At 42.2% G+C, this 27,803-nt stretch overlaps 2 protein-coding genes and 1 long non-coding RNA gene across 7 annotated transcripts; 2 read left to right on the top strand and 1 right to left on the bottom strand.

The window, feature by feature from the left end:
* Positions 1–1,248: 1,248 nt before the first annotated feature.
* On the top strand, positions 1,249–4,667 carry LOC127313308 (uncharacterized). Of its 2 annotated transcripts, none has more exons than XR_011748380.1 (4): positions 1,249–1,629; positions 2,854–3,013; positions 3,125–3,239; positions 4,130–4,667. It is a non-coding gene; the product is annotated as an uncharacterized lncRNA (long non-coding RNA). The 2 variants fall into 2 exon arrangements; XR_011748379.1 differs by having other exon boundaries at positions 2,845–3,013.
* Positions 4,668–12,171: 7,504 nt separating this feature from the next.
* On the top strand, positions 12,172–16,324 carry LOC127313304 (receptor kinase-like protein Xa21). The gene is made up of 2 exons (XM_051343841.2): positions 12,172–15,284; positions 15,682–16,324. Exons 1-2 carry the CDS (start codon positions 12,203–12,205, stop codon positions 16,077–16,079), a joined length of 3,480 nt encoding a protein of 1,159 aa, XP_051199801.1. The 5' UTR covers positions 12,172–12,202; the 3' UTR covers positions 16,080–16,324.
* Positions 16,325–17,271: 947 nt separating this feature from the next.
* LOC127313306 (uncharacterized) lies at positions 17,272–25,832 on the bottom strand. Of its 4 annotated transcripts, none has more exons than XM_051343843.2 (10): positions 25,373–25,832; positions 24,609–24,660; positions 22,976–23,049; positions 22,764–22,853; positions 21,632–21,775; positions 20,864–20,915; positions 19,609–19,682; positions 19,067–19,156; positions 18,618–18,664; positions 17,272–17,610 (listed from the first exon to the last, which is right to left on the bottom strand). In XM_051343843.2, the coding sequence occupies exons 1-10, from the start codon at positions 25,498–25,500 to the stop codon at positions 17,420–17,422; spliced, it is 942 nt and encodes a 313-aa protein (XP_051199803.1). In that variant the 5' UTR covers positions 25,501–25,832; the 3' UTR covers positions 17,272–17,419. The 4 variants fall into 4 exon arrangements, with proteins under 4 accessions (XP_051199803.1, XP_051199804.1, XP_051199806.1 ...); XM_051343844.2 differs by lacking the exon at positions 17,272–17,610 and adding an exon at positions 17,799–18,183 and having other exon boundaries at positions 25,373–25,826; XM_051343846.2 differs by lacking the exons at positions 17,272–17,610; positions 18,618–18,664 and adding an exon at positions 17,799–18,169 and having other exon boundaries at positions 25,373–25,821.
* Between the last annotated feature and the right edge of the window lie 1,971 nt (positions 25,833–27,803).

Raw genomic sequence — 27,803 nt, 5'->3', positions numbered from 1 at the left:
GCTGTAGAATGTCCCACCGGGCGTGCCAGAATGTGTTGCCTGCCAAAACCCACCGGCGAGCAGCGACGAGCAACACGAAGAGCCGGGAGGCTCCCAGGACTGCTGGTGGGCCCTGGTCCCTCGGGCGACGGCCCGCAAAACTCCGGCACACGTCCTGGCTATTGCGAGGGCGTGCCACCTAACCTATACCTGGTTAGGAAGGTGATGGATTGCTTCAATTAGTTTCCTGCATGGCAGACACGTAAACATTAAATCCGAGCCTCGATCGGCTCTCAGGTTACCCTGTGAATCGGCTCAAAGAGCCGATTGACCCATGGTTCACGTTGGATCTACGATAACATGGGGATCCTGTTTTATCAATACCAAGTTAAATCGATCTACGACAGTCTAGGGTTTTTACCGCATAACTGGAACATCCTACACGTAGTTGAGTCTGGCAGACACGTAAGATGACAGGAAACTAGTCCTAGAAGAGGCCTAAAAACCAACACAGAGTCGATTCCCGGAACAACTCCTCTTGGATCGGCAAACCACACCTTACGCACTACTGGATCGTTCAACCCGTTTGCAAGGCCTGACCATGCGGATATCAAACGAATCCTTGGAGAACAAGGAACGACCATAACAGATCAAATCTACTAAATAAAGACTAAGCAGGATGCTGCCCTTACACCTAAGATAGGTGCAAAGGCAGCTAGATGTTTTAGGGCAGCATGACTAAGCAAACATATCAGAAAAGTATTGATGTTAGCCCCAAAATATCTATGATAACGGTATTGCTCGCCATCAAAAAGGCTTCAGCACGAGCAACACAAAACAACGAATAAACTGATACTGCCTAGATCACAAGATGCGATCTAGGCAGCATGACGCTTACCCGGAAGAAACCCTCGAAACAAGGGGTGACGATGTGCCTAGATTGTGTTAAACTCTATCTCTTAATTCTAAACTGAAACGTGATCTACCATAATGTACAGATACACGAGCAATCTAGCCCAAACTCTCGCACGAGGCCGATTCAGAGACACTTTATGTGCATGTCCTCTAAGCCCATCTCAATCACGACCCATCTCCTGCTTTGGCTAAAATCTGGTGATAACACCACTCCTGTACTTTGGATTGGATTTGGATGGCCTAGATGTATCCAAACACCAGTCAGTACGTCACTGATACTACATCCAATCTCACCATGTTTATATGTTCTTATCTACTAACCTACCTATCGGTCTCTCTCTCTCTCTCCAGAGTTCAGACCATATCCTCTCGCCACCGCCCCTCTCGACTGCTCCGACGGCCTGAGCGCAGCTCTCTGGTGTGACGCGTTCCCCATCTCCTCTGCTTTCCCCCAGGCGCAGAGACGCCCCCTCGTCTCCTCCTCTTCATTGCCGCTCGAAGTTAGTTGCGAAGCCGCTGCAGGCCGGAAGCACGTAGCTACCCCTCCAACGATTCTGCGGCCGTCAGCTCTCCCCGCCAATGTGGCGCCGCCGTCCCCATTCGCTGTCGCGGCTTCTCCTTCCCGCTTCCCCTCCACACGAAGGCGTCGTACGATACCTACCCTTCCCGCCGCGGGGTCGAGGGCTTCTTCCCCCCGAGGAGGTGTCGTCACCCTGAAGTGGTACATCCGGCTCGGTATGATTCCGCTCTCCCAACCCGATTGTCCCTTATCAGAAGCTAATTAGATGGTAAACATGAATTATTCATCAAAATTTCCCGAGACCAAATCGATATGTCGACGGGCTCCACCAATTTACGCCGATGTAGTTGTTTGCATAGGTCAATTTGTTATGGCGGAAATTCTATTTTTAAGGCAACCTGGGAAAGTATTACTCCCTCCGATTCATATTAATTGACTTCAATATGGATGTATCTAGACACATTTTAGTTCTAGATACATCCATATTAGAGTCAATTAATATGAACCGGAGGGAGTATGTCATTTTTAGGGAAGATGATCTCTCATCTTAATTAACCAGGCAGTAACTTACTGAGTGTTGTCCTTTGGTTAAGTAGAATTCAGTGGCCGAGAAAACCAACATGTGTGCGTACCTTTTCAAAATTTGCAAAGCAACTACCATCGATCACAATTAGGAATCAGCAAGATGTTTTTGCATCTACTAGGACTGTTGATAGATTGATTGCCACCACAGGTTCATGTATTGAATTTAATTGTCAGCAGCTCACAGGTTATTTTGCTACAGATTCATATCAACATGATAAAAGTACAAACCCCTTTTCTTGGTTGTGTAGCAAAAAGGCAAAAATGTATGACATATTTTCTACGGAACAGTAGGATTACTTTTGATAAACATATTTTACCAATTTATTTGGCTTGCGATCTCCAACTGAACCAACTTGACCATGTAGTTATAAGAGAGGGCTTGTACCTGAGCACATATAATCCAGGTTAAACATAAGGCAGGAAAGTAATAGCAGTACTTTTAGTAAGTATGTGCAAATTACAGCGAAGCCTATTGTTCGTTCATGGCTGCACAATGTTACTATGCACACAGAGTTCACGAAAACAAATGTCGACCATAATATATCTCAGACTACATCCTGAAAACAAACACAATGTACTTGGATACAAATGAAATTGTTAGAAAGAGGTGACATGTCACACCATGAGTTTGTATATATTTTACCGATCAACTCGCTTCACATTTCCCTGCAAAAAAAGAGCTCACTCCACATGAGCTTGGATACACTGGCTTACGCTGGTCCACTGCAGCCACCTTTTTTTTATGAGAAAAAAATTAGAGACAGCTTCAGATAGATTTTCCCTGCTAATTATCATATGCATTTTTCTCAAGTTCATTTAGGATCCGGCTAACATTCTGTACCCAGGACTATCAGCAACCAACCTTTTGTGCCCTTGTTCACAACGTGCTAGCCATAAGGATGACAAAGTCCTTGTTCTTGCTGATGCAAACACTCCGTTGCTATTGGATTGGGTAGAGAACATCTGGCAATTATTCATGTGCGCGATCTTAAATCCACGCAATGCATGTTCAAGGTAATGAACTGGCAAAAGACAAACTTCAGTTTACTTCTGCCCTGCCTGGACATTGCTACAAACTTCAGCTACCATTGACATCATTACTAAGTTCAGTTAACTTGACTTCAGGTCAATGTCGGCGGCACCCCTCAAAGCCTTAGGGAAACCAGTTTAGAGAGCTTGGCTGCAAAGGAACTGAGAGTTAGGTCCTCACATCGACCTGATCCTTTCGGGCATCAATTCTGTAAGTTGGAGCGAGCACTTGAACGTTTTTAGTCCCTCTACATTTATTCATTGTTGTTCTGATTTCACAAAGAGTTGGTTAAATTGCTATTCATTTCTTGAGCAAGTAGAGAACAAAATGCTTGGAAGCAATGACCATAGCAATCAAAAGTAATGACCCCTTGCAAATTAGACAATGCTTGCGGTTTCTTCAGACAGGCGATGCATGAGATTTTTTTCAGGAGAAATAATGCCACCATGCATTTTAGTAAATCCGGTGGAAATGAATATTTAAATCTGGTAGATGATATATCAAATGGTAAGACAGAATATCATCATCATTAATTTTGTGCGGAACAATAGAAGTCTGAATACTTTATTATTTGTTTTACACGACATTTCTAAACTGTACCACCTTCTAGGAGAGTTACTGAGAAAGTTTCTGAAGATATTAGCCATGCATATTAAGCTGTGGGAATGTTTTTTTTGCAAATATCCAAAAAAATTAACTGCTTACATATTCAAATGTATATTGCACTTCCATGTACTGCATTGTCATGCTGGCATAGTTATTGAAGCAGTGACAACACATGCGAAGATAGATCAGGGCAGTAGATTGTTGATGGAAGAAAATCAGATGGAAAGAAGAGTTTTTCTCTTTTGTATATCGATAGCAATAGCAATGAAGACATTGTAAGAGGTAGGGACGAGAAATAATTCTCACGGATCAGTTAGCGAGGATGCCTCGGTAGATAACATCTCCATTCCTAGTATCTCAGATTCGTCCAGAAATAATTCTTGCGGCTGTCTCCCATGATCTGTTGTACATGTGCAACTCCTCAACGTTGCGGAATCTAACATGAGAGAAATGATTATCCATGAACTGGCTAATGAATTAATGATCTACCACAGTTTTGATGCAGGAGCGTGGTTACCTGGTGATTGTAGGAGGCAAGGTGGCGGGAGCCGGGACAAGTGACAGTGCCATCACCCTCTTGAGTCGGGGTGACGGAGAATGCATCAAGTCGCCATGGAGGAAGCTTCAGGACAGGTCACGTGGAAGGATCGAGCAGGGGTCTAAGGCGACATATGCTGTTAGGACGGTAATGCTGGAAGTAATTTTCGGTGGAAGTAACGGTGGTTGATGATGGCAATAAGGGTAGGGGTTGGCCGTGATTTTGGAACCAGGTAACCACGAGCGTTAACTGAGAATGGTTGAAACTGAGCTATGTTTATGGAATTGATGTTGGCTGACGAGCAGAGAGGGTGCCATGGATTAATTGGGCTTGTTGGGTTTGGCCCACTTAGGCTGGTGAGGGGCGATCCTAGATCAGCTGACGAAGGTTTGACGAAGGAACGACGGACCGCCTGATGACGGAACTCGTTCCCCCTTTTTAAGTAGTAGAGAATAGGATTCAACAATTCCGGGATGCCAACCGAGCTGGACAATGACAAGAGGGAGTATCTAGTGCTACAGCCTATTTGGCTGCTACCAGTTTCCAGGGGCAACAGGGCCGTTCGATTAAATTGGATGGACATGATTGAATCTCGTACAGACTTCCTTCCAATGAGCACATAATTTGCATCTGGATCCCCAAATATTTTCTTTTTCCCGGCAGTAACAGCATAATTTCGTTCAAGGCTTGGTCCTCATTACAATAAAAGTGTAGGAGCCAGACGTAGATCTTCACCGAAGATTATCAAAATCTTCTCATAGAAGTCAGTTCTTTCTTCACCATGCTTTCACGAAATCTCCAAAGCAACCAGCAGATCCATAACTCAATTGTTGGTACAGAAGTAAAGGGGTGTTTGTGAGGCCATGGCCGCAGATTCACAAGCTACATGTGCTAGCGGCTGCTACAGAACCAATGGAAGACTCAAATCGAGTCGGAAGAGGAGAGATTTGCGGTGTTGTGTTGAACTGCAGCCGAATCACGACGCCACGCTAACCCATAGATGGAGATTTGGGGAGAATTTGTGCCCTCACGAGAATGAAGGATTTGGGGAGAGCATGAGAGCTGAACCCAACAACTCAGTCCTGCTCTACTCTGCAAGAGAAAATTCAACTCGGGTGTAGAATGCAAATGTTACAAACAGAGAGTCATAGAGCAACCTGCTAAGATCCTATCTATCCAATTGAATTGAACGGCTCATGTCCCTGGAAATTGGTAGCAGCCAAATAGGCTGTAGCACTAGATACTCTCTCACAATGACAAGTCCAGCCAGCGCCTCCATAGAAAACGAGGCAATAAAACTTGTCATCTTTAAGCCGTCAATTGCAATCATGGCCGGCTCTGACCGTTGACCGCATACCCAGCAAAGTCACTGCCGGCCATACTCTGTCATAAGAGCGTCTTCATTTAGGCACCCTACCAAACTGCGCTTGACAGAGCGTTCGGTGAATATTTATGATGGTGTTTTTAGGGTGCCTCTGATTCCAGTCACATCCTTTAATAAATAACTGAAAAAATAAAATCAAACGGAAAGATAGATTTCCACTCAAATTTCTTATATGTTACAAGGATTTGAATGGAATTCGTTGAAATTTAGACCTAAACTAAAACTATTGGCACGTGCGGCGGGAGCGGTCGTAGTAGTACTAGAAGAAGTTGTAGTCACCTTTATCGACGATCTCCTGCTTGCCGCCATGGTTGATGGGCTCGTCCTTTACCATGCCGCTTGGACCAGCTTCGATGTCGTCGTGCGTGAGGGCATCTCCATCGGGCGACCTAAACGGAGTCCGCCGTGACCCATCGGACCACAAATTTTGGGGAACCGATGCGTCGATGCAGACAAGCCGTAGACAGCGCACATGTCCGGCCTCGCGTGTCCCGGCCCCGCTTGGAAGCGACTAGCGGCTGCAGCCATGGCCATCAAAGCGCGATCACTGACCACTGCCACCGTCGCCTGCTCTGGTCGCGCGCTCAATGTCAACGGCTCGTTCTCCGCACCGGCATCCCATGCATTGGCCGTTTTAAATGCGGCCTCCGTGATGCTCACCTCCAAACGCCCCCCCCCCCCCCCCCCGCCCCGCCCAACACGACGTCGCCGTGTAGCCAGCATACCTCGCCGCAAGGCCACCACCTACTCTATGTTGGGCCGCAACGGGCGCACACGCCTGCACCTGGCCGCCACCGCCTCCACCTCCACCTCCGAAGTCGGAGCGGAGCTAGATCTCGTCACACATTTTCAACGTAGGCCTCAGCGAGGCCAACATAGCGGAGTCCGTCCTCGTGGACACGTAGTTTGAAGCCGACACGAAACGTGAAGCGGCCGAGGAGGAGCAGGAGCCCGTCGCCGACTAGAGTCTTGTCGGCTGGCGCACAACTAGAGAAACGCCTCCCGCACCCTAGAGTAGGCTAACTAGCAGTTCCTCCAGTGCGTCATGGAGGTCTGCCTCGAGTGGTTGCCTACCGAGGTGGCTGGGCGGCTGCTCATGCTGGCCGAGAGACAGAGGATCCTTGAGCTAAACGCTCGGACCATTCACCGAGCAAACCCGCCGCGAAGGTGAGAGGCTCACCATAAACGCCATTTCACCATGAGGCAGCGGTTCGCGATGATCCAACGAGCCACCTCTACGAAGAACAATGGCAAAGCTAGGCAACAGGGTTCTATTTATTTCATATTTAGTTGTTTTCCATTTGAGTTGTTTAGTCCAATGAAAAGCGCAATGTGTTTGTTGTCTCTGGCCAACAAGCCACAATGGTAGCGTAGACCGAAAGGGTCATCCGCTGCGCATGTTGGCCTTGCCAGCCGGATAGAGGCACGCAATACGTCCGCGCGCCAACCTAAATGGACCGAAACGGACCATTTGGGACACCATTTTGGGTCAGCCCACTGGAGATGCGCTGAGGTCGACAAGTGTCCAACTGAACTCATGGATGGAAGAGACGATCACGTGGCCAATGTTCCCCCGCCAGGCGTCGTGGTCGTTGAGCGACGACATGAAGGCCGCATTGTATCCCGACATTCGATGGGATCGTCGCTGCTGGCGATGAGGCGCTTGTGGTAGTGGTGGAGCACCGCCACCTTCACGGATTTGTCGGCCTCGTCGTCGTCCTCCTCCTTCACCTCTAGCTTCGGGTGGCAAAGGCCGTTGCTGCCGTCGGATGCCACCTTACGCATCAGCTCAACGATCGTGGTGTCGTGGCTTCGTGAAAGGACGAGATAAGCGTTTTAAAACTATTAGGGATTTGGCTTGTAAGAATGTGGATTTAAACTAACGTTTATTTTACAAGTAGAAAACCTAAATATGCTAGGCTCAACTAAGTGCAACAATAACAACTCAAGATAAGCAATATAGGAACAAGATATATGTAACACAAGTGATAGAAAGGTATATGTACTTCAATAACGACGACTATCACAAGGAAAGTAAACTCGGGTATAAGATAACCGAGGCACGTGGAGACGAAGATGTATTCCCGTGTTCCCCCATACAAGGTGAGGTACGTCACGTTGGAGAGATGCGGGCTACCATGAAGATCTCCCAAACGCCACGAAGGCTCACCTTCTTCTCCAAGCCAATACCACGAAGGACAAAGGTCTTTCCCTTATGGCTAGCTTTTTCTCCGCTTCAGAGATGACAAGCTCCATGAAGGAGAAGCTCGGGCCTCTTCACAATCTTCCACGAAGAGGTCACTGGGGCACCAACCGCCAAGCCAACTAGAAGGTTACCCTTCCAAGAGTAACAAGATCATATTCTCTCACTCGAACTAATCGTATTGGAGAGCTCAACACTATGCAAGGATATGCAAAGCAAGAACACCAAAAAGGTGCTCAAAATTCTCTCTCAAATCCCACCAAAGCAACAAATGCTAAGGATGAACTAGAGAGGAAGAACAATGGTGGAGGTCAACCAATGACTCCAAGATCTAGATCCCAAGAGTTCCCCTCACTTAGAGGAGGAATGGATTGGTGGAGGTTATAGATTTAGATCTCCTCTTTCAAATCCCTCAAAATGCAAGAATCATAGGAGGGATGGGAAAGGAAGCAAGCTCAAGAAGGTCAAGAATGGTGGTCAGAAACGTGCCAAAAAACACCTAGAACAATGAGAAAGAAGGCCCCTTTTATAACCCTTCAAGAAAATGACCGTTTGAGCTAAAGTCGAGCCACCCGTGCTAAGCCAGGCAGGACCGGCCAGGGTGCCGACCTAGCCGACAGCAGCACTCGGCCTGCCGACCTAGACGCCGAAAATGCGACAACTTTTGCATCCGGACTTCGATTTCGATGATCTTGGACTCGTTAGAATCACGATAACGAGCTCTACAACATTATGCATAGAAAAGTAATAGTCCAAACATTGAGTAAGAACAATATGAAAGGTTTGTCCTATCTATAAAAATCAAATTGGTAAAACCTCCAAACATGAAAATGCAATAGAAGATACATACGAATTCCGTTTTAGATGAACTTGGACTTGTTGTAAAGCTAGCAACAAGCTCAAGAACCTCAAATAAAGAAACACCAAGGAGCAACAAGAATATAGGGATCTAAAGTATGCAAAGGATTGAGGTCCCTAAGACGATGCGATCAAGTTACCCAACTGAAAGCCCCTCTTGATAGTGCGGCTATCTATCCTATAACACGGCCACCCAACAACCACCTTGAGACCGGTAAGGAAAACCTAGAAAGGGCATACTTTGCCTTGCGCATCTCGCTTGATCTTTATGATGACGCTTCATGCTTCATTCAAAGCGTAATGCCCACTTGATCATTGTTGCTTCGTGAAGACTCATGATTGCTCCGCATACACCACTATGAGAAAGCTTCATTGAGGCACATCTTCAGATGTATATTATCACCAAATGGACGATAAGCTTCAAGCATGATATCTTGATATGCTTATCTTGAACTTTCCCTTCTCAACCTTGATGACATCCAATCTTGATGCCATCCTCTCATGGGCTATATGAGATCATACTCTTGATGCATGCCCATGGCAAGATACCTAACCCACATAGACAACACAAATGCACATATATAGTGGGTTAGCTCATGAAGCATAATTGACAAGTCTTACCGCCCACAAGATCACATGATCCAAAGTGGTAAAATCTTTATGTGAAGATCACATGTGTTGACCAAGTTGAGTTCAATCTTTACTCTTAGTCTTGGTCATCCTTGTATCCCTTCAAAACGATGATCTTGATGTCAATACTAAAGGTATATATTTATCTTCATGGCATCCACAGATAAATCCAACACATGGACTACAAGCAGTACCTATGGAACATTCCTTCATACAAACAAAACGAAAAACTTTAGTCCATAGAGGATTGTCATTAATTAGCAAAAACGCACTTAGGGACAATGTCCCCTTACAATCTCCCCCATTTTGGTAATTGATGACAATCTCAACAAGAGGGTTTATATAATTAATATTAGAAATAAGCATGCAACTTATCTGAGAATAAGTTGTATACAAGAAGGTATATTTGATATGGTCAAGTAACACAAAGCTACTAGCCCATATCAAAACTGATTCTACTCACAGAAACTACAACTAATGCAAGAGATGTGAGTAGAACCAACATATATAGAGGAAACTCCCCCACAATATATGCACATGTGATGAACTTGAATTTCATTGCATACATTGTCAAGCTTAACTTTTGGGATAGTTTCCACTATATATTCAACCATGCAAAGCATAATAAATATGAAATGCTTGAGAGGCAACACACTTAAGCACAAACCAAACTTAAATATAAAACCATATCCCTTAAACCCTCTAAACTTCTCCCCCCCATTGTCAACAAGTGACAAAATGAGTGCCAAATTTAGAAGGCCAATATAGTATGAGTTCCTCTTCAAGGTGTGCATTTCTCACAATATGAGTGGAATCAAATGCACTTATCCAATAACGAATACATGGAGGAAATCACAATATATTGAGGATCAAAGATTGCAAAAGATAATATGGTGAAGAAACTTCAACGAATGAAGCAATCAATCAAAAGATCCAATTGGATAAAAACAAGATGTCATGATAGAAAGAGATAGTGCTCTAAATGAAATAAGAAGCTCCCCAAGGTTCACACATAAATTAGGATTATTGCATTTGAATACAATATGCACAAACATGGAATCATAACTCCCTCTTAAACATTTAGAACACAAACAAGAAATAGGGTATTGATAATAATCAATGCGCTTATGAAGACAAACTTGAGCCCAAAAACCTCACGAGATATGAGTGCATGAAGATGCAATCAAAGTAAATCAAGCACGCATAAATCAAGTTCTTACCAACACCACCAAAACCAAATGGATAAGAAAGATGGTCGGCAAAGAACAAGGATACCAAGGCTAGAGATTTTTATGTATATCAAATCGCACAAACAATGCATATTACTCCGGAATCCTTTATATCTCCTAGAATTTAGCTAGACGTACTCACATTGTGATGTGCACATGCGAAGAACCGCCCGCCGGTGTTCGTCCCTTCGAAAGAAACGGCTTTCTCTGGAACGCGGTCATGGATGCAACCATGCCTGGCCATGGGCATGCCGACCCAAGGCCCGGCCTGAAGCCCGGCCCGAAAAACTCGGGCCTAGGCCTGAAAAAGTTGGCCCGATGGTCGGGCCGGGCCGAGCCTGGGTAGCCCAAAAATCGCATTTAACACTACGGCCCGGCCCACGGTCCGATGGGCTTTATGGATATTTGGTCGGGCCGGGCTTGGGCCTGCTTTTTGGCCGTCGGGCTTTCCTCGGCCCGGCCCGGCCCGACACATGGCCAGGTATAGATGCAACAAACAAAGGCATCATAGTTGGCAAGCTCTTGGCACGAAGGATCGTTGATGATGTGTGGCTCTAGTCAACCTCTAGGTACTACATCGGAAAAATGGGGAGCATGTTAAAGCTATTGAAACCCAAAATTTCTACACTTAAATGCGGCGTACACGAAAATAACAAAATATTCAAATGATACTGTAATGGTTCGTGAGGTACTATTCACAGAAATAGGGATTTGTTGTTTCACATTTTTGTGTAGGTCACATATGATCGTTTTTTTTATCCCAAAATCTGCACAAATAAGTATCAACATAATACAATATCTACATACGTGCATTTTTTTTTCAATTTTTCTGAAACTTTGAAATTGCACTTTTTGGAACTTTCAATATAGGGTGCATGTGGCCCCGGGTGTAACCGGGTATTTCTCTCTCACACTATGATTATATAGTTGGATATCAACTTCTAATATTTTGTAAGTAAAAGTAGACACGCATGTCTATATATCTTGATATGCGTACATATATACTCCCTCCTTCCTAAAATAGAATGAGTATAATTTTTGGTCAAAGTCGAACTTCATAAAGTTTGACAAACTATATAAAAAATATGTCAACACTTATAATTTCAAACCAATATTGTTAGAATGGTCACGAAATATACTTTCATATTGTGTACATTTGATATCATATATAGATGTATATATTTTTTCTATAGTTAGTCGATCTTTAAATAATTTCACTTTGACCCAAAAAAAAACTATTCCAATGAATAAGGCATATTTTTTGAAAGTCAAGCTAAGTAAAGTTTGGCCGAACTTTAAAAATATATATCAAAAACCAGGATATTATATAAAAAATATTTCATGATGTATCTAACAACGTTGATTTTGGATAGAACATATTAACGTTTTTTTCTAAGCATTCGGTCAAACTTTACGTCGTTTGATTCTTACGAAAACTATAGATCTTATTCAGTAGAAAGAAGGTAGTATATAATAACTTTAGGGGCCCATGTCAGTCAACTCCCCGTAGGGCCCCACAAAATTAAGAGTCGGTCCTGGTTGAAATGTTTTGTTAAAAGATCTTATTCTTACGCTAGCTTTCAACCACATGTATATCGAAAGTGATCCGTTGTCTTGTTTATTGCTTACCATTTAACTGTATATAAGTTCCCCGCAACAAAAGGAAAAAAATCACTTACAAGCACCAGAAGTTCTCAGCTGCAAACTAGCCTTTGCAAGCGTCGCATGAACATGTCGATTATGATAGCCATGGGGTGTTTCGTGTTTGCCTCCCTTTGTCTCCCATATTCGGCCAGTCTCGAGCATGTAGCCACCTTGTCCACAGCTGAAACTGCCACAAGAAGCGCCAGTGACCACCAAGTGCTCATGTCATTTAGGTCTCTGATAAAAGGAGATCCACTCGAGGCCCTGAATTCATGGGGAAATCAATCGATCCCTATGTGCCGATGGCACGGAGTGGGATGCGGCTTGCGTGGCCACCGCCGTGGCCGTGTAGTAGCGCTGGACCTCCGTGGGCTCAACCTTCTCGGCACCATCGCCTCTTCCATAGGTAATCTAACTTACCTCAGGCGGCTGGACCTCCAGAAGAACCGCTTTTATGGTACCATACCATCAGCACTTGGACACCTTGTAGGACTTGAGCATCTGAACCTCAGCAGCAACTACATCGGCGGGAATATCCCGCCAGCGCTGGCCTCGTGTGTGCATCTTCAAGTTGTTTCCCTCGTACAAAACAACCTCCAAGGGGTGATACCTTCCGCCCTTGGTGTCTTGTCAAAACTTCGAGTTATTGATCTGAGTTACAACATGCTGAAAGGCTCAGTTCCCCGGGAGTTGGCATCGCTGCAGAATCTTGAGATACTCGCTCTTAGATACAACAACCTTACAGGAAATATCCCTGTGGAGATTGGAAATCTAAAAGCTCTGATGATTCTTGATCTGGGATCGAATATGGTAGTAGGAGAAATCCCAACACAAATTGCAAACCTTAGAAACTTGACCGATTTATTTCTTGATTCCAATGGTCTGACAGGTCCTGTTCCCACTTCTCTCGCGGGCCTCCAGAAGTTACAGACTCTGTACCTATCGAGAAACCAGCTCTCAGGTCCGATTCCACCTTCCCTAGGAAACCTTTCATCTCTACTAGTTATAGAATTCAAACGCAATGGCCTAACTGGTAGCATCCCTGAATCGTTAGGAGATCTGAATCTCCTCAAATCTCTTTCTCTCACATTGAATAGTCTTACGGGCTCAATCCCTAGCACGCTTGGAAAACTCAGTTCCCTCACCACGTTTTATCTGAACAATAATCTACTGGAGGGTTCTATTCCACCTTCTGTTTACAATCTTTCATCCCTCCAAGCTTTTTCCGTACAATTCAACAATCTCAGTGGGTCCATTTCGGATGATTTGGGTAATAAATTTCCAGAACTACAGCAACTTAGCATGGATAATAATCAATTTCAAGGGCCCATCCCAGAGTCTTTGTGCAATGCTTCAATGCTTGAAGTAGTTCAATTGGCTCACAACTTTCTTTCCGGAGTAATACCAAAATGTCTTGGAACTAACATGAAGAGCTTATGGGCACTTATTCTCTCGCAAGGTCAGCTAAAAGCAAGAAATGATGCCGATTGGGGCTTCATTTCTAGCTTGACAAACTGTAGTATGTTGCAAATCCTAGATCTGAGTTCTAACGAACTAGAAGGGGTGCTACCAAATTCAATAGCAAACCTTTCCACAAATTTAAAACTCTTCGGTGTGGATTACAACATGCTACACGGAAATATACCGGAAGGAATTGGAAACTTAGTCAACCTGCAATACTTGCACTTGCAAAATAATTTTCTACATGGAAACATTCCCGAGTCCATTGGCAATATCGGGGTCCTAGGTGAACTATATTTGTTCAACAATAACCTATCTGGACCACTTCCACCAACACTTGGAAACCTCACAACGTTAAATAGCCTCGAACTCGGCCAAAATTTGCTTACTGGGCCCATACCATCCAGCCTTAGAAGTTGTCCTTTGGAGACACTGAGCCTACAAAATAATCAGCTTGTCGGTCCAATACCAAAAGAGATTTTCCTTATATCGACACTATCTCTTTCCTTGGAGCTCGAAGGCAACATGCTAACTGGGATATTTCCTCCAGAAGTTAGTAATCTAGTAAATCTTGGATACCTTGATGTGTCTGACAACAGAATATATGGCACAGTTCCAGTCTCTCTAGGTCAGTGCAGAAGTTTGGAGTATCTTGGTCTCAACGGAAACCAATTTCAAGGCACAATTCCAGCATCAATGTCACAGCTGAAAGGCCTTCTGGTTCTTGATGTTTCAAGAAACAACTTGTCCATGAGCATCCCAGTCTTCCTCGGGGACATGCACGGGCTCGTTACCCTCAACCTGTCATTCAACAACTTTGAAGGTGAAGTCCCAGATCGTGGATTATTTCTGAATGCAAGTGCAGCTCTGATTGAAGGGAACTATGGCTTATGTGGAGGTATCCCCCAATTTAACTTGCCTCCCTGCTCAAGTCTTACATCCAAGAAGTGGTCTCGCAAGCTTGTCGTGTCCATCTCAGTAGCCAGTGCTGTTTTGTTCATTATCTTAGTACTATTTGCACTATTTGCACAACGGAGTTTAAGAAGCAAGTTCGCGAAGAGAAGGGTTCAATCACTCCATGGTGGACAACACATGAGGGTTACATATGCTGAATTAGTGAAAGCAACAAGTGGGTTTGCTCCTGAGAACCTCTTAGGCACAGGAAGCTTCGGCTCGGTGTATAGAGGAACAATGATGGAGGGTGATCAGGAAGTGATTGTCGCTGTGAAGGTGCTCAACCTCCAGCAGCGAGGGGCATCTCAGAGCTTTGTTGCAGAATGCGAGACCTTAAGATGCGTTAGACATCGAAACCTTGTGAAGATATTGACCGTGTGCTCAAGTATTGATTTCAGTGGCCTCGACTTCAAAGCTCTCGTGTTTGAGTTTATGCCAAATGGAAATCTAGATCAATGGCTACACAGCCATCTCCTGGAAGATGGGAGCCATGAGGTTCTCAGTCTTATCCAAAGGATAGATATTGCCATTGATGTAGCTTCGGCACTTGAATATCTTCACAACTATAAGCCAGTGCCAATAGTTCATTGTGATCTTAAGCCAAGCAATATTCTCCTCGATAATGACAAGGTTGCCCATGTGGGTGACTTTGGACTTGCAAGGTTCCTGCATCAAGATGATACTAGCCTCCCAGAGATATCAAGTGGTTGGGCTACAAGAAGGGGAACAATTGGTTATGCTGCCCCAGGTTAGCCATTAACCCCTGTTGTTCGTTTCTGTATATTAATAGCAACCTTTATTAATTTCCATAAAAAACGCATCTAATTCTATTTGTGTACACGCTTCAAGTGATCCCAGTTCTTAAGATGTCCACAAACGTTTCTATGAGCTAGAATTAAGAAAATGGGGTTTAATTTGCACTACTTATGTACTTAGGGTCATCGGTGCAGTTTTAGGAAGTTCATGTTCCATTAGCAAATACCCATTTTGTAATCATTTTTCTTATTGATGAAACATTGTTATCCAAAGTAGCAAGTCATTTTAGTCAAAACACTAATATTTTGAAAAAAATTCCGCGTTGTTTTTTCTTCATGATAGACATGCTTTCTCATTGGAAACTAATTTCATATATATGCATTTTTCAGAGTATGGTCAAGGAAATGAAGTCTCAGTCAATGGTGATACCTACAGCTATGGAATACTGCTGTTAGAGTTGTTTACCGGTAAAAGGCCAACTGATAGTGAATTTCTGCAAGATCTAAACCTGCATAGGTTTGTCGAGATAGCACTGAGAGACCAAGTCACGAACATGATGGATCTGTGTTTACTCTCTTCTCTGGGGGAAGGGACAGAAATAACTCCTGCAGCTGAGAGCGCCTCGGAGATGAGAACTGCATGCATCACATCAGTTCTGCACATTGGGATACTGTGTTCGAAGGAGCTGCCAACTGAACGAATGCAGATTGCTGATGCTACGAGAGAGCTACTGGGGATCAAAGACAAATATCGCACACACCTATCGACTGAAGGTGAATCCATCTAGAAGCCTGGTGGCCCTGGATTCACTGGGATTAGTATTCATCTGGTTCATCAAAACAGAAGATGGTGCAAGCTTTGTTGCTGCAATTCAATAGCCAATTAATATGTACGTATTTTGAACATTTTCCATATTATATGTTAATGGTGTGTGAACAATGGTACTCGTACAACGCAATGTATCTTTAGCCATCAGCTCAAAATTCTGGTAAGAACGTACCTAATCACATCATATTTGTTTTCTCTGCTTGTATCTTGAGGAAAATTTGTTGTAGTTACTGGACAGCTAAGCACTATTTTGTCATCAAAAGGGACAAGATATGTAAGAAATTTACCCGTCAACTTCTGATACGACTATAATTGCGTTTAATACACATACGGTTGATGTTGCCGAAAATACCAAAAAAAAAAAAATCAAGCAAACGTAAGTACCATAATATATGCACTTCAACAAGTAGTACAGTGAATCTGCAGAAAAATTATTTGTTATCATGTACATGCATGCCGTAGAGCCTGAGTATTGGCCAAAATACGAAGGTAAAGGTTAATTAGAAGCCACTGTGTGCATGAGAAAGCTCTGGAGGCATCAACAGAGGAAATCAATTCAGGCACCTAATTCTTGTGGTCACACAGGTCAAGGAAATGACAGATTGTGTTCCTTCACCCATTTTGATGTCCCGTTCAGCTTATGAACTGCCTACATACTCATCTCATCATCTCATGCTCTACTAGAGCGTGCCGAATGAGCAACTTCGACTTTTCTGAATAATTCAGCAAGTATAGTATCCAATTTTTTGAAAAGGAAAATAGTACCTATTCCAAAGGCAGTGTCTGTCTAACGGCCTCTGCATGGCAAAGGAAAATTACATCCACATATTTCCCTTCACTCATTCTCCTATCGCTGTTAGTTTATAGACAGCCCAGAGGCGTAGACCTGAATGAGTCTGACACACTTCAATTTTTCTGGTTCAACCAACACGTATGCATCCAATAATATTTTTACTCGGAGAAAAATATAGACTCCAAAAACAGGGTTGTCCAACGGCTTGGGCACTGAGTTAAGAAAAATGGCATGTGCAGACTGTCCCTCGTCCATTTCCTCTCCCCATGACGTTATAGAAGACCGTAAAGGTGATATCCACTTGCCATCATCTCATTGCCCTGGCTAGAGGTGTAGACCCGACTGACTGATATCCACTTTTCTGGTTAAACTAATTCTTCTTAGTTTTTTAAAAGTACTCTAGAGCAGATTCCAAAAACAGAGTTGTCTATCATCTTCTACATCGGAAATGGAAAATAACATACATAGACTTGCACCAGTTTTTCCCTTGAAACTGGACCATAGGCTTACTGTATATAATGGACTTTCTGTGCACCGGAGAGAGATATCAGAACATCTATTTTGGATGCATATCCAGGTTTGTATATACTCCACCCCAAATATGGACCCTTTTTCAGTAAAGGAAGCTTTATGAACTCAAATGCTCCATCAAGAGATACAATCGCACAAAGTTTACACTTCAATAGAATCATCCCTCCTGGAATTATCAAGCAACTCAACATCACTTCAGTACAATCTTCCCTCCTGGAATTACCAAGTAACTCAACAGAGTCATCAGGCACCTTTTATGGAGAGGCAACAATCCAGAGCAAACCTTGTCTGCTTGGGAGATGATTTGTAAACCAAAAAGGAGTGGTGGTGTGGGCATTTTAGATTTAAAAAAAAAAAAAACTGAATGAAGCTCTACCCACCAAACACCTCCATTTTTTTTCATTCATAGTTGCCTCAAAACTCTCTGGCTCCTTTTCATGGAGAGATATTATGAAATTGGTTCATACTTAGAGGGAAGTCTCTGGGATCTCTATTAGTGCAGGTGACACAGTTCTGTTCTGGTCAGATAAATGGAATGGCACAGCCTTGCAACAGCAATTACCTTGAAGTTTTTTTAATTTTTCCCTATATGTTAATCTTTCAGTCAAAGGGGTGGTATGCTCAGGAAAGATCCCAACTTTTTTATCTGCCTCATTCCTAGCAAGGTGGGATCCATGGGGTGCCCAGTCTTATTCAAAGGTTAGATACCACTGTTGATGTAGCTTCTCCACTCGAATATCTTCACCACAATAAGCAAGTGTCAATAGTTCATTCTGATGAGAAGCCAAGCAAAATTCTTCTTGAAAATCATAGTTGCTCATGCGGGCGATTTTGGAACTACAAGATGTATAAATCAATAACCATAATGGCCCATAGGGCATATCAAGTGACTGGGAAAAGAAAAGGAGGAACTGTGTACACTGCTCCTTCACACATAGGTGTTGAAATCAAGTGAAGGGAAATAGCAACTTTCTTCTTATATTAGAACAAACGCCTTGTAAGTCAAGGAATACGAAATAGTGCAAATGGTTGAAGGATTTCTCTGCCCTGAGTTGATGCTTCCACACACAAGGGCGAGATGCCTCAAATAAAAAGGTTATGCAAGCTTTGATTTCTACAGTTTATTTGCCAATGAGTGTAATTATCCAACATATCAAGAAAGTCGCTACTGACCTTCACTAGGTTTTAGCACCGATTGTGTTGAATGATTTATGATTCGCCTAAAAAGAAGTGTTAAATGATTTAGGATCATAGTGATAAAGAAAGATAATTTACCAAGCAACTGAATCATATGTACAAATAGAGCATTCTTCATGAACACATCAAAGTAATAAACTCAACTTCACAAATAGCATGGCCCATTTTGCAGAGAAAAGCCAAAAAATATTATGCCATTCAATCAAGCAATAAACTCCACTAATCGCTACTCATACCCTTTATTGCTGCATGCTATGGTATAAGAGAGAATTTATTGTGTACAAAACATATCATAGCTCTTCAATATATTCAAATCTTCCTACATTTCAAACAGATATAAATGACTGTCAAGCAGAGTTTACACAAGTGCAAGCTATCCAGATCCGTAGAATATCAAGGATTATTGAGAGGGTGCAATTCCATACTTGCTATGAGAGTTCAGCAGCACATGGTAGATTGGGTCTTCGTATGATACTTGGAGAAGTTGAACCACAATGTAGCCACATGTTGTGATGCTAAAACAAAGAAAAAGAGGATAAGAGTAAATATGTTGCTTACAAAAATTAATACTTGAGGCTGCATGCACTGATTAACAGTATACTACAGCTTTACATAATTACAGTTGTACAACATAGTACTTGAGAAAATGCCTCCCACATGTGAACCAAAAATAATCCTAGCAGCCACTTTTAGAGTATTAAGATGTCTGAGTCTCACACCTACCATGAACATAAAAACTCTATGCTAAATCACAACAAACATCTGGCGGTAATAAGTCATCAGAATGGACAAAAATAATCTATTTCCAGTTAGTACTAATTGCATCTTATGTTAATATGCAGATGCAGCAGATGTTCGGACAATTAGTGGGGTAAAATCACAGTTGTATGAACCATAAAGACTCATATGTTATGTAGTGATATGTTAAGACCGTGTATGTTGGAAGCCCCAAACAAGACTTGTATACCTTCCAAAGCATATCAACAAGCATATCCAAATGACTGATGAGATCCAAGTCGACTCCTTGTGAACAACCCATACCTGTAGACATATCATCAAAGATTAACCATTTGGCCTTGTGTTGCCCATCAGGGAGTAAAATACAAGAAAGTGCATTACCAATCAAGAATAAACTTTGTCAGCTAGTAGCTAGAACTATGGAAGTTACTGAGCATACTAAATATAATCACCATCAAGGAAATTAAAAAATGATGACATTGCAAATTTTCTAAGAGGGGCTAAAAAAGTAGAGAGTGTACACAGAAAATATTATAGATTAATAACTTAGGTTCCGGTTGGAATGTCTGTTAAAAATTGAGTGGAGACTTCTGGTTCCCGAGCTCCAGTGATTCCTTTATTAAGAAAAATCAAAATCATATTTAAAAGTTTCAAAAATCTGAAATAATTCTGGATGTAGTCAATGATGTATGATGTATCCCACAAAACTACAAGATCACAATAAAATTCTTTGCATTCTGGGCTACACAAAATGGAAAAAACTGATAATTTAAAATGTGCATTGTTCACAATACTCATATCTACACTTTTGCCATTTTTGTGTATCCCAGAATACAAAGAATTTTGCATGCTTGTAGGATACATCTCTGCATCCAGAAATATTTTTCAGATTTGTTTTTGAACTTGTACATATGATTTTAGAATTTTCAAAAATAAATGGATGAGCTCGGGAGCCAAAGAGAGTTTTCGAAAAAGGTACACACTTTTTGAAACACCTAACACCAAACAATAACATCCATTCAAGTAAAAAAAATCAATGCATCAAAGTTGAAACGACGCATGGTTAGTTATCATTTGGTGTTTGGGACAAAGCTGCCATAACATCCAAACAGGCAAAATATTAAATTATCATCCTTACCAAGTAGCACTATACGGGCTAAATATCTCAAATCTCATCCATCCATTTAGCAGTGTCAGGCTGTCAGCTACTAGTAATCCACTGATTCATGTAAATAAGTAGGCAAGAAATTACCATATGTCACTTATATGTGGGCCCTGCTGGTGAGTTGCAAACATGAATGGATTCTTATTTTTATATTTGACTGAGTACGAATATCATTTTTATGGCAGGTATGTCAAAGAATGTGTAGTTTGGAAATTTCTTTTAAAAGTATAGGTTTGTATGTCAGATAAAACTATGCACAGTTCCCATGAAATAAACTCTAATTGCTTTGGACAATTACTGAGATTTGAAGATGACTCACCGATATTGCAAAGACATCTATATAGAAGTCAAATAAGGTTGCAGCCATCCACCTGTGCAGAAGAGAATTATAAATTTGAGATTTCTAATTGTAAATACCAGTGAAATTAGATAACCCAAGCAAAAATACCAAAGAGAACTTTCCAAAGTTTGCATAATGAATAAACAAATATATTTAATAAGTGGCTACATTGTCAAATCAATGGAAAATATACAGTAAGTTCATAAAGTCAGCATCATACAAGATTTACTTGAGCCATGCCTCTAACGATTCTCTTTTCACTTTGAATGGCTTGCAGTCTTGTACACAACTATGGTGAGTGACAAGTAGTACTATGTTACTCATACACATTTGTCTGATTTCTTTGCCGAGTAGGCATGCCGAATCTGTGTCCGATTTTAACACTGGTGCTAGATTCTGAGTGTTATTTTGTGTCTAATATTTTTTACCAAATTGGACGTCTGAGTTGGATACATACACACAAGCCCATGTCCGAGTAACACAGCTAGGTACTCACGGACAGAAGCATTGAAAAATAACTCTGAGTTGCAACTTCAGCATAGATTGGGTTCTAGCACGATTCCCATATATAATGCTTTACTTTATATTTTAAAGCTACGTAGGGATTTTGTGCATATTAAAGTTCTGTAATCTAGTACCTAATCACTAGCTCTTTTATCTGCTACATCTACCTGGACGCACAACACAATACTTCAAATCAATAGTTCTAAGAAAGGACGAATATGAATTATGAATGTAATCACTTACGGTGTCAACAAATCCTTCCTAAAAGGCAGGCCATCTGTAACGACAGTATATGTGACAAGCGCAGCCATGAGTATGCCCAAAATGCTAAAAATAATTCTCCCAACTGTGACAAAAGAACACTTCCTTTCTGGTAAACTATCTTGCCTGAAAAAAGAGATGTATAATCAGTTTAAGTTTGATATTAGTGTCAGCAGAAAATAGAAGAGCTGAAACTCGTCTTAGTTTATCTTGATGTGCAGTAATGCAATCATCTTCATTCCTCCCTATTCACTGAGTGAAAAGTAGTGGGTAACTGTGGCACAGTAGAACGTAGCAGAGGCATTGTACCAACAAGGTGACTCCACATGCTCATTTTGTTCAAACTACAGAAAACTACTCATTTGATGTTGGCACAGCTGTCTTCCGGACATTATTTATTGCTATTACTTTATGTGCAGCCAGCCCACCCGGGTTCGAATCCTCATGCGCGGTAATTTCGCAGCAGGGGCGAATAAACCGGGAAAGTCTCATTCTACCTAACAACGTATAGCCAAGGGAGGGATCATTCCCCCGTTGGTCAACGTTTTTTTTTATTACTTTATGTGCAAGGACAAGGAACTAGAAGTTCAGAATAAGTTAGTGCCAAGAGCCCAGAAACTAACAGTGTACCAAATAATGGAATAAGTTACTGCCAAGAGCACAGCTGTCTTCTTGAGCTCAGTGTACCAAATACTGGCATAAGAATTGATTAATGCAGGCATAGTAAACAGAACAAGTATCAGTAAACAATGATGTGAAGGAATGCCATCAAAGCTAATCATGAATTACTGATATAATGTTAACGACTTCCAATTGATGCGGTTTTTTTCAGAATTGCAGTTATTAAATCACGTATTGTGATGTTGACAAAATAGTTGACTCGGATGTATCAGTATACGGCAAACAATGGAGAAGAATTTGATTATATACAACAACAACATCATCAAAGCCTTTTCCCCAAGCAAAGTTGGGGTAGGCTACATATGAAACCCAGCAGAAATAAAAGGAAGCCAAAACAAGAATGAGATGGAAAAGGAGAATAAACTAAGATTCCGACACATGGGTCGCTGATCTCCATGCAGCCCTATCAAGAGCCAAGAATTTGATTATATACCTTAGCAATAAATGATCAAGTGGATCTTGCGAAGGCCCTAAAGGGGTTATCTCAAATAGCTTGGTAACTATGTAAGCACATGTAGTAGCACTGAAAAAGAAAAGGAAAATGATCACACTAAACAGAATAAAGCACCTCCAATCAAACAGAACTGTGAAACAAGCCATGATAAATCAAGAGGACACAAGATTATTTGCAAAGAGGAAGCATACCTGCCGAAACAAAACAACAGAACTACCCAGAAGACAGAACTAATCCAGTTTACTTCCTTGTAGACAACCCAAGTCTGATACACCATAAATGAAAAAAACACTTCAATCTCAAGTTAAAGTTGGAAACAGATGTTTAAGTCCACATTTTTTAGACCCATAGCAAAATTAAGACAACGTTCTAGTTCTCAATCCGTGCATAAACAAGCATCATTTTGAGGAAACACAAGGACTGTGTCCCAATCCAATGATAGAAGAAGAGGTGTAGTCACAAACTGAAGAAGGCTAAAACATACATGTCCACAAACACACAAAAAGGCACACATATGGAAAGGCCTGCATCCCCCTACAGAACCAAGCGCTGGCTTCGTGGCTTGAACTCACGGTGGTGAGCTTGCCCACCCCGGTTCGAATCGCCGGGTGTGCATTCGGACTAAACGGGGTGCTATACGCATGAAAAATGCTTGAGATGTCTCATTTCTACCTAACAACGTATAGCAAAGGGAGGGATCCTTCACCCTTGGTCAACGCTTTTGCATCCATATATAGAAGGAGAAGCTGCAGCCCAGAATCTCTGGCTGATGCCAATGACCTAGCTACAGTCTTCATGGCAACCTTGATTGCTGGGAGGTCCGGACACATGCCGTCGAAGACATGACCATATGCATATAACAGATGGACTCCAAAAATTATTTATTTGATCAAGGGAAATGGCTAGTTTGGATAAAACAGAAGAATACTGGCTATGCTAATTTACTAGTTTGGATAAAACAGAAGAATACTGGCTATGCTAATTTACTAGTTTGGCTGGCTATGCTAAAACAGAAGAACACAGCTGGACTGATGCAAATATGTATCTGAAGTTCTGAACAAGGTTATAGTAGAATGTCTCCTAGCTTGGTTAAGGAGTTGGCAAGTTAGTTATCTCCAGGGTACATCTCATCTCTTGGCTGTGATTATTGTTAGCTTTGTTGATTGCAAATGTAATTAATTGCTTAAATTGCTTGGGCACTCTTATATAAAGAGACCATAATCTATCAACAGGAAGAAACATTAAATTCATTGCCATCTCTAGTCTCGTTGCTCTCCAAAGTAGGTCATGCAAATCTGCTGTCCGCTCGATGATATTTACTCCATAGTGATCTAGCTAGGGATCAATACAAAATATCTTTGCAATCTCCAAACAGTGTGCCAAGGATAACATTGCTATTAATGCAAGGGGTATTTTGTACTACTATTCAATTTCATCTTTGAGTGGCAACTCATGTGTATAATCATCTATGTTTCATCCAAAAAAAATAAGGCAATGCAGTTACACATAAGGTACCAAATTTGAGAATTCCTGAATTACCTTCATATAGACGGAAAGGAAAAAAAATCGATAGAAGAAACTCACACAAAAATATAAGTCTACGATAATGTCATCAACTACATGGTACATTACTATATTTTGTCCAATAGTTTAATTTAGTCAATAAAGATAGCAAAAAAAACTGATAGCTATGTTGTAGTCCACTCATGTGCAACCTGTTGTACTACCAAATATTCTAAACATCACATGATTTGTGTACATAGCATCCGAATTAACCAATTTCTTTGCAGAGAGGAAATAAAAATACAGAGATAGAGGAATTACCGAAATCGCTATCACATTTACATAAAAATCAACAAGTGTTGTCACCATCCACCTACACAAGAAGAATTACAATTTTCATATGAAAACCATTTGAAACCATGTAAATATTGGACAAGAACTATTATCTGCCTACTCCGAGAACAACCCATACAGAAGAATTACAATTTTCATAATCAACAAGTTCACTGTTTTAAAATGTATCATTCTCAGGAGCTACCTAAACCTGCAACAATGTTGACAAAGCCTTAGATCCCATGTCACACCGCCTTACTGATTCAAGACACGTAACTAAATCTGGACATGAACAAAACATGCTATAGCTAAAGGCTTGTAAAGATGGTAAAGAAATTTATGCCTTTCTTGTGTAAGGTTTACCCAGAAACAGACAGTAACTGAATTTAACGAGGAAATTAAACTTCATAACTGAACATATAACTTCACAAGAGCTACAAATGGTGCTGATTAATCACGCCTTTTGGATGTACCCGAAAAATTGGAAGAAAAAACTTTAACATAATATATACGTAGTATAATGCTTCCTGCAGTTGCTAACCATTAGTGAGACAGGGCAGGTTACTCTATACTAACATCAGCAAGTCTTAACAGCACTATTTCAACCTAGAAGCATCGTACTGACAACAGCCTCCTATCGATCCACAAGGGAGCATGCCAGAGGGATGAGATGATTTCGAAATTCACCCCAAAAACTAGGATCTAATTAACCCTCTTCAATCAACGGAGAGAGAAAAAAAAACAGTACTCACGGAGTGAGCAGCTCCGCGCGAAAAGGGGAGCCGTCGGTGATGCAAGTGTACACCAGGGTGCCCACCATTGACAGACCCAGCGCGGTGAACAGCGCCCTGTACACGACTAGGGTTCCTGACGCCGCCATGGTTGCTGCGTGAGCTTACTGCGGTAGGAAGAGGACGGACGAGTTTGGTGGGGTGTTTGGGGGGAAGGCAGGCAAATAGGAGGAATCTTCGATTGACCAGGAGGGAAGTGCGGATGAGGAGCTGACACGTCGGGGCGGCGCAAGCGGATGAGGAGCGGCCACGTAGGGCGTGCACGCCGCCGCCGTCTGCGCCTTGGTAAGGCGCGGAGGTCGCATTCGAAGACAGGCTCGTGGAGTGGCAGAGGAGGAGGATGAGCAGCGGAGGTTGCCGGCGGCGAACAACCGGATTCCGGTGGTCGGCGGGGGGTCGAGACGTGCGTGGTGCTTGTACAAGACGGGCTTCCTGAACGGGCCGCGCGAAGGCCTGATTCAAGCCCAAGAAGTGAGGCCTGGAATCTTTTATCTCTTAATAGGAGACCCCACTAGCTGATTTTCCAGCCTTGTCGTGCAGCCACGTCGTCCCCTTTATCCCACCCTGTGTCGCGCGGCGTCCGTCCAACTCAGTCCTGGCTTCGTCCGGCACGAAACAATTCTTTGTACGTGGGCTGGTAGAGCTACCTGGGCTGGAGCCTCCTTCGCGGGCTGGCAGACTCATGTCGAGAGTGAGACTCTCTCGCCATTCGTCCTGAAAAAAAAAACAGCCTTTGTTTCTAAAATAGAAAAGCACCTGTTGTTCGTATTCCATTGTGGTGGCTAATCACCAGAGCTAATCAATCTGCCGCGACCGTCCGGCCACCTGCCATGAACGTTTCCGTCGCGACCCTCAGGCTTCCTGCCACGAATGTTTCTGCCACAAATGCTATGAAACCGTTCAATAAATCGAGCATTCATCCTCGAGTAGAAACTTCTAGATGGAACTGATCCGCCGCCCGCTGCCTCCAGGTTAAAAACCAATTCCGTGCAGCCATCTGCATTGGCCTCTGGCAGTTGTATCCACCCGCTGGTACTGGCTGATTCCGATTTTAATCTCTCCTTTTTCTTCAGTACCTCAACATATCTTCCTATATGGTAGGTTTCCCCTCCAACCGATTTGATTGGATCATGCCTACTGCTGGCTCAAAATCCCTGTGTTTTGTTTGGATTTATTCGATTGGTCACATCGTTGTCGCTCCGTACATGGGTACATGGCTTCGTCAACAACCGGAACAATTCGTGCCATTGGAACACCCGGCCGGATCGCTTTTGCCGGCAGCCTGCGGCGACGCTTCATCGATGCCATCACCCATACACCGGTGCATCTACTAACTATGGTCCTTATAGTTACCTGCCTGCCCTGCGTTTAACAAGTTTTTAGTTGTAGATTCCATGTGCTTTGCATGTTCTTAGTTTTGCATGTTTGATCACCTGTTCCGTATTTCATCCTGAAAAATTTAATTTGCTTTAATTCATCAATTCTTATAATCAGCAGCTCTTAATTAGGCTCACGTCGGTGGAGGATGTCAAAGGGAAGGCATGGAGTTGTTCTTATTCTTATTATTAGCAAAGGGAAGTCATGGAGTAACTTTGATCTGAATTAGGAAATATAGAACGGAGCGTATGCACTTGCCCTGTTTGCTTTAATGATATTCAGTATTGTCTTCATTTGTCAGTGCACACGTTGATGATTCAAATAAGTACGTATTTTTACTACTCAATTTTGAAACTAAACTAACGAAGTCTGTTTATTTACATTATCTCAACTACTAACTTTGTATTGCATATTAGATTTGGCATGCCTCATGTAAAAAAGAAGATGTGGCATGCCTTTTTAAAGATTATCTACACTAATTAGTTACATGTACTGATATATCTTCTGATCCTGCTGGAAAGTTTCCTCACATATACATTGTGTAGTTTAAAGGTGTGAGTCGATGCAGTTGCTTTATATGTGACACTATAACCATTAATGGAAGCCTTCACGTTCCAAAATAATAAATCTTTTTAGCCCTTTTATAACATGAAAGATTGTAAGTGTGGCTACTTTTCGTTTCAAATCGTCCTATTCTGAAGAGTGATATATTTTCCACTCTTTGTCCTGAGTAATGTTTTGCAGGAGAGTAATAGAGTAATAGTGCTGGGATGAAGCAGCTGCTGTATACGCTGAGTGCATTGAGTAAATTGGATATTGACGTTCGGAAGGTCGATCTCAAGTAGTAATCATCAAAGGATGGCAAATGGCACATCACATTAAATAGCTAGGGTTTTTCTTCCTAATAATAGGCAATGAACGGCCTAGGTTTTTTTTTCAAAGACCTTGAGGACGCTATAACTATATATTATATGCGCAATAAATTCATGATGGCCTTTTTCTAAAAAATGACCAT

The sequence above is a fragment of the Lolium perenne genome, chromosome 7 (genome assembly GCF_019359855.2).
Source record: "Lolium perenne isolate Kyuss_39 chromosome 7, Kyuss_2.0, whole genome shotgun sequence".
Classification (NCBI taxonomy): domain Eukaryota; kingdom Viridiplantae; phylum Streptophyta; class Magnoliopsida; order Poales; family Poaceae; genus Lolium; species Lolium perenne.
The sequence above is the reverse complement of the archived record's forward strand: the minus strand, read 5'-3'. Positions and strand labels throughout refer to the sequence as shown.

What these genes read in the sequence shown, in the direction of transcription:
- LOC127313304 (XM_051343841.2), top strand. Translation starts at nt 12,203, where the DNA reads ATGAACATGTCGATTATGATAGCCATGGGGTGTTTCGTGTTTGCCTCC. An exon ending in AATTGGTTATGCTGCCCCAG is followed by an intron (nt 15,285 to 15,681) that starts GTTAGCCATTAA and finishes TGCATTTTTCAG; the next exon opens with AGTATGGTCAAGGAAATGAA.
- LOC127313306 (XM_051343843.2), bottom strand. Translation starts at nt 25,500, where the DNA reads ATGGCGGCGTCAGGAACCCTAGTCGTGTACAGGGCGCTGTTCACCGCG. An exon ending in CTGTTGTTTTGTTTCGGCAG is followed by an intron (nt 22,854 to 22,975) that starts GTATGCTTCCTC and finishes TTTCTTTTTCAG; the next exon opens with TGCTACTACATGTGCTTACA. An exon ending in TTGTTGATATGCTTTGGAAG is followed by an intron (nt 19,157 to 19,608) that starts GTATACAAGTCT and finishes TCTTTGTTTTAG; the next exon opens with CATCACAACATGTGGCTACA.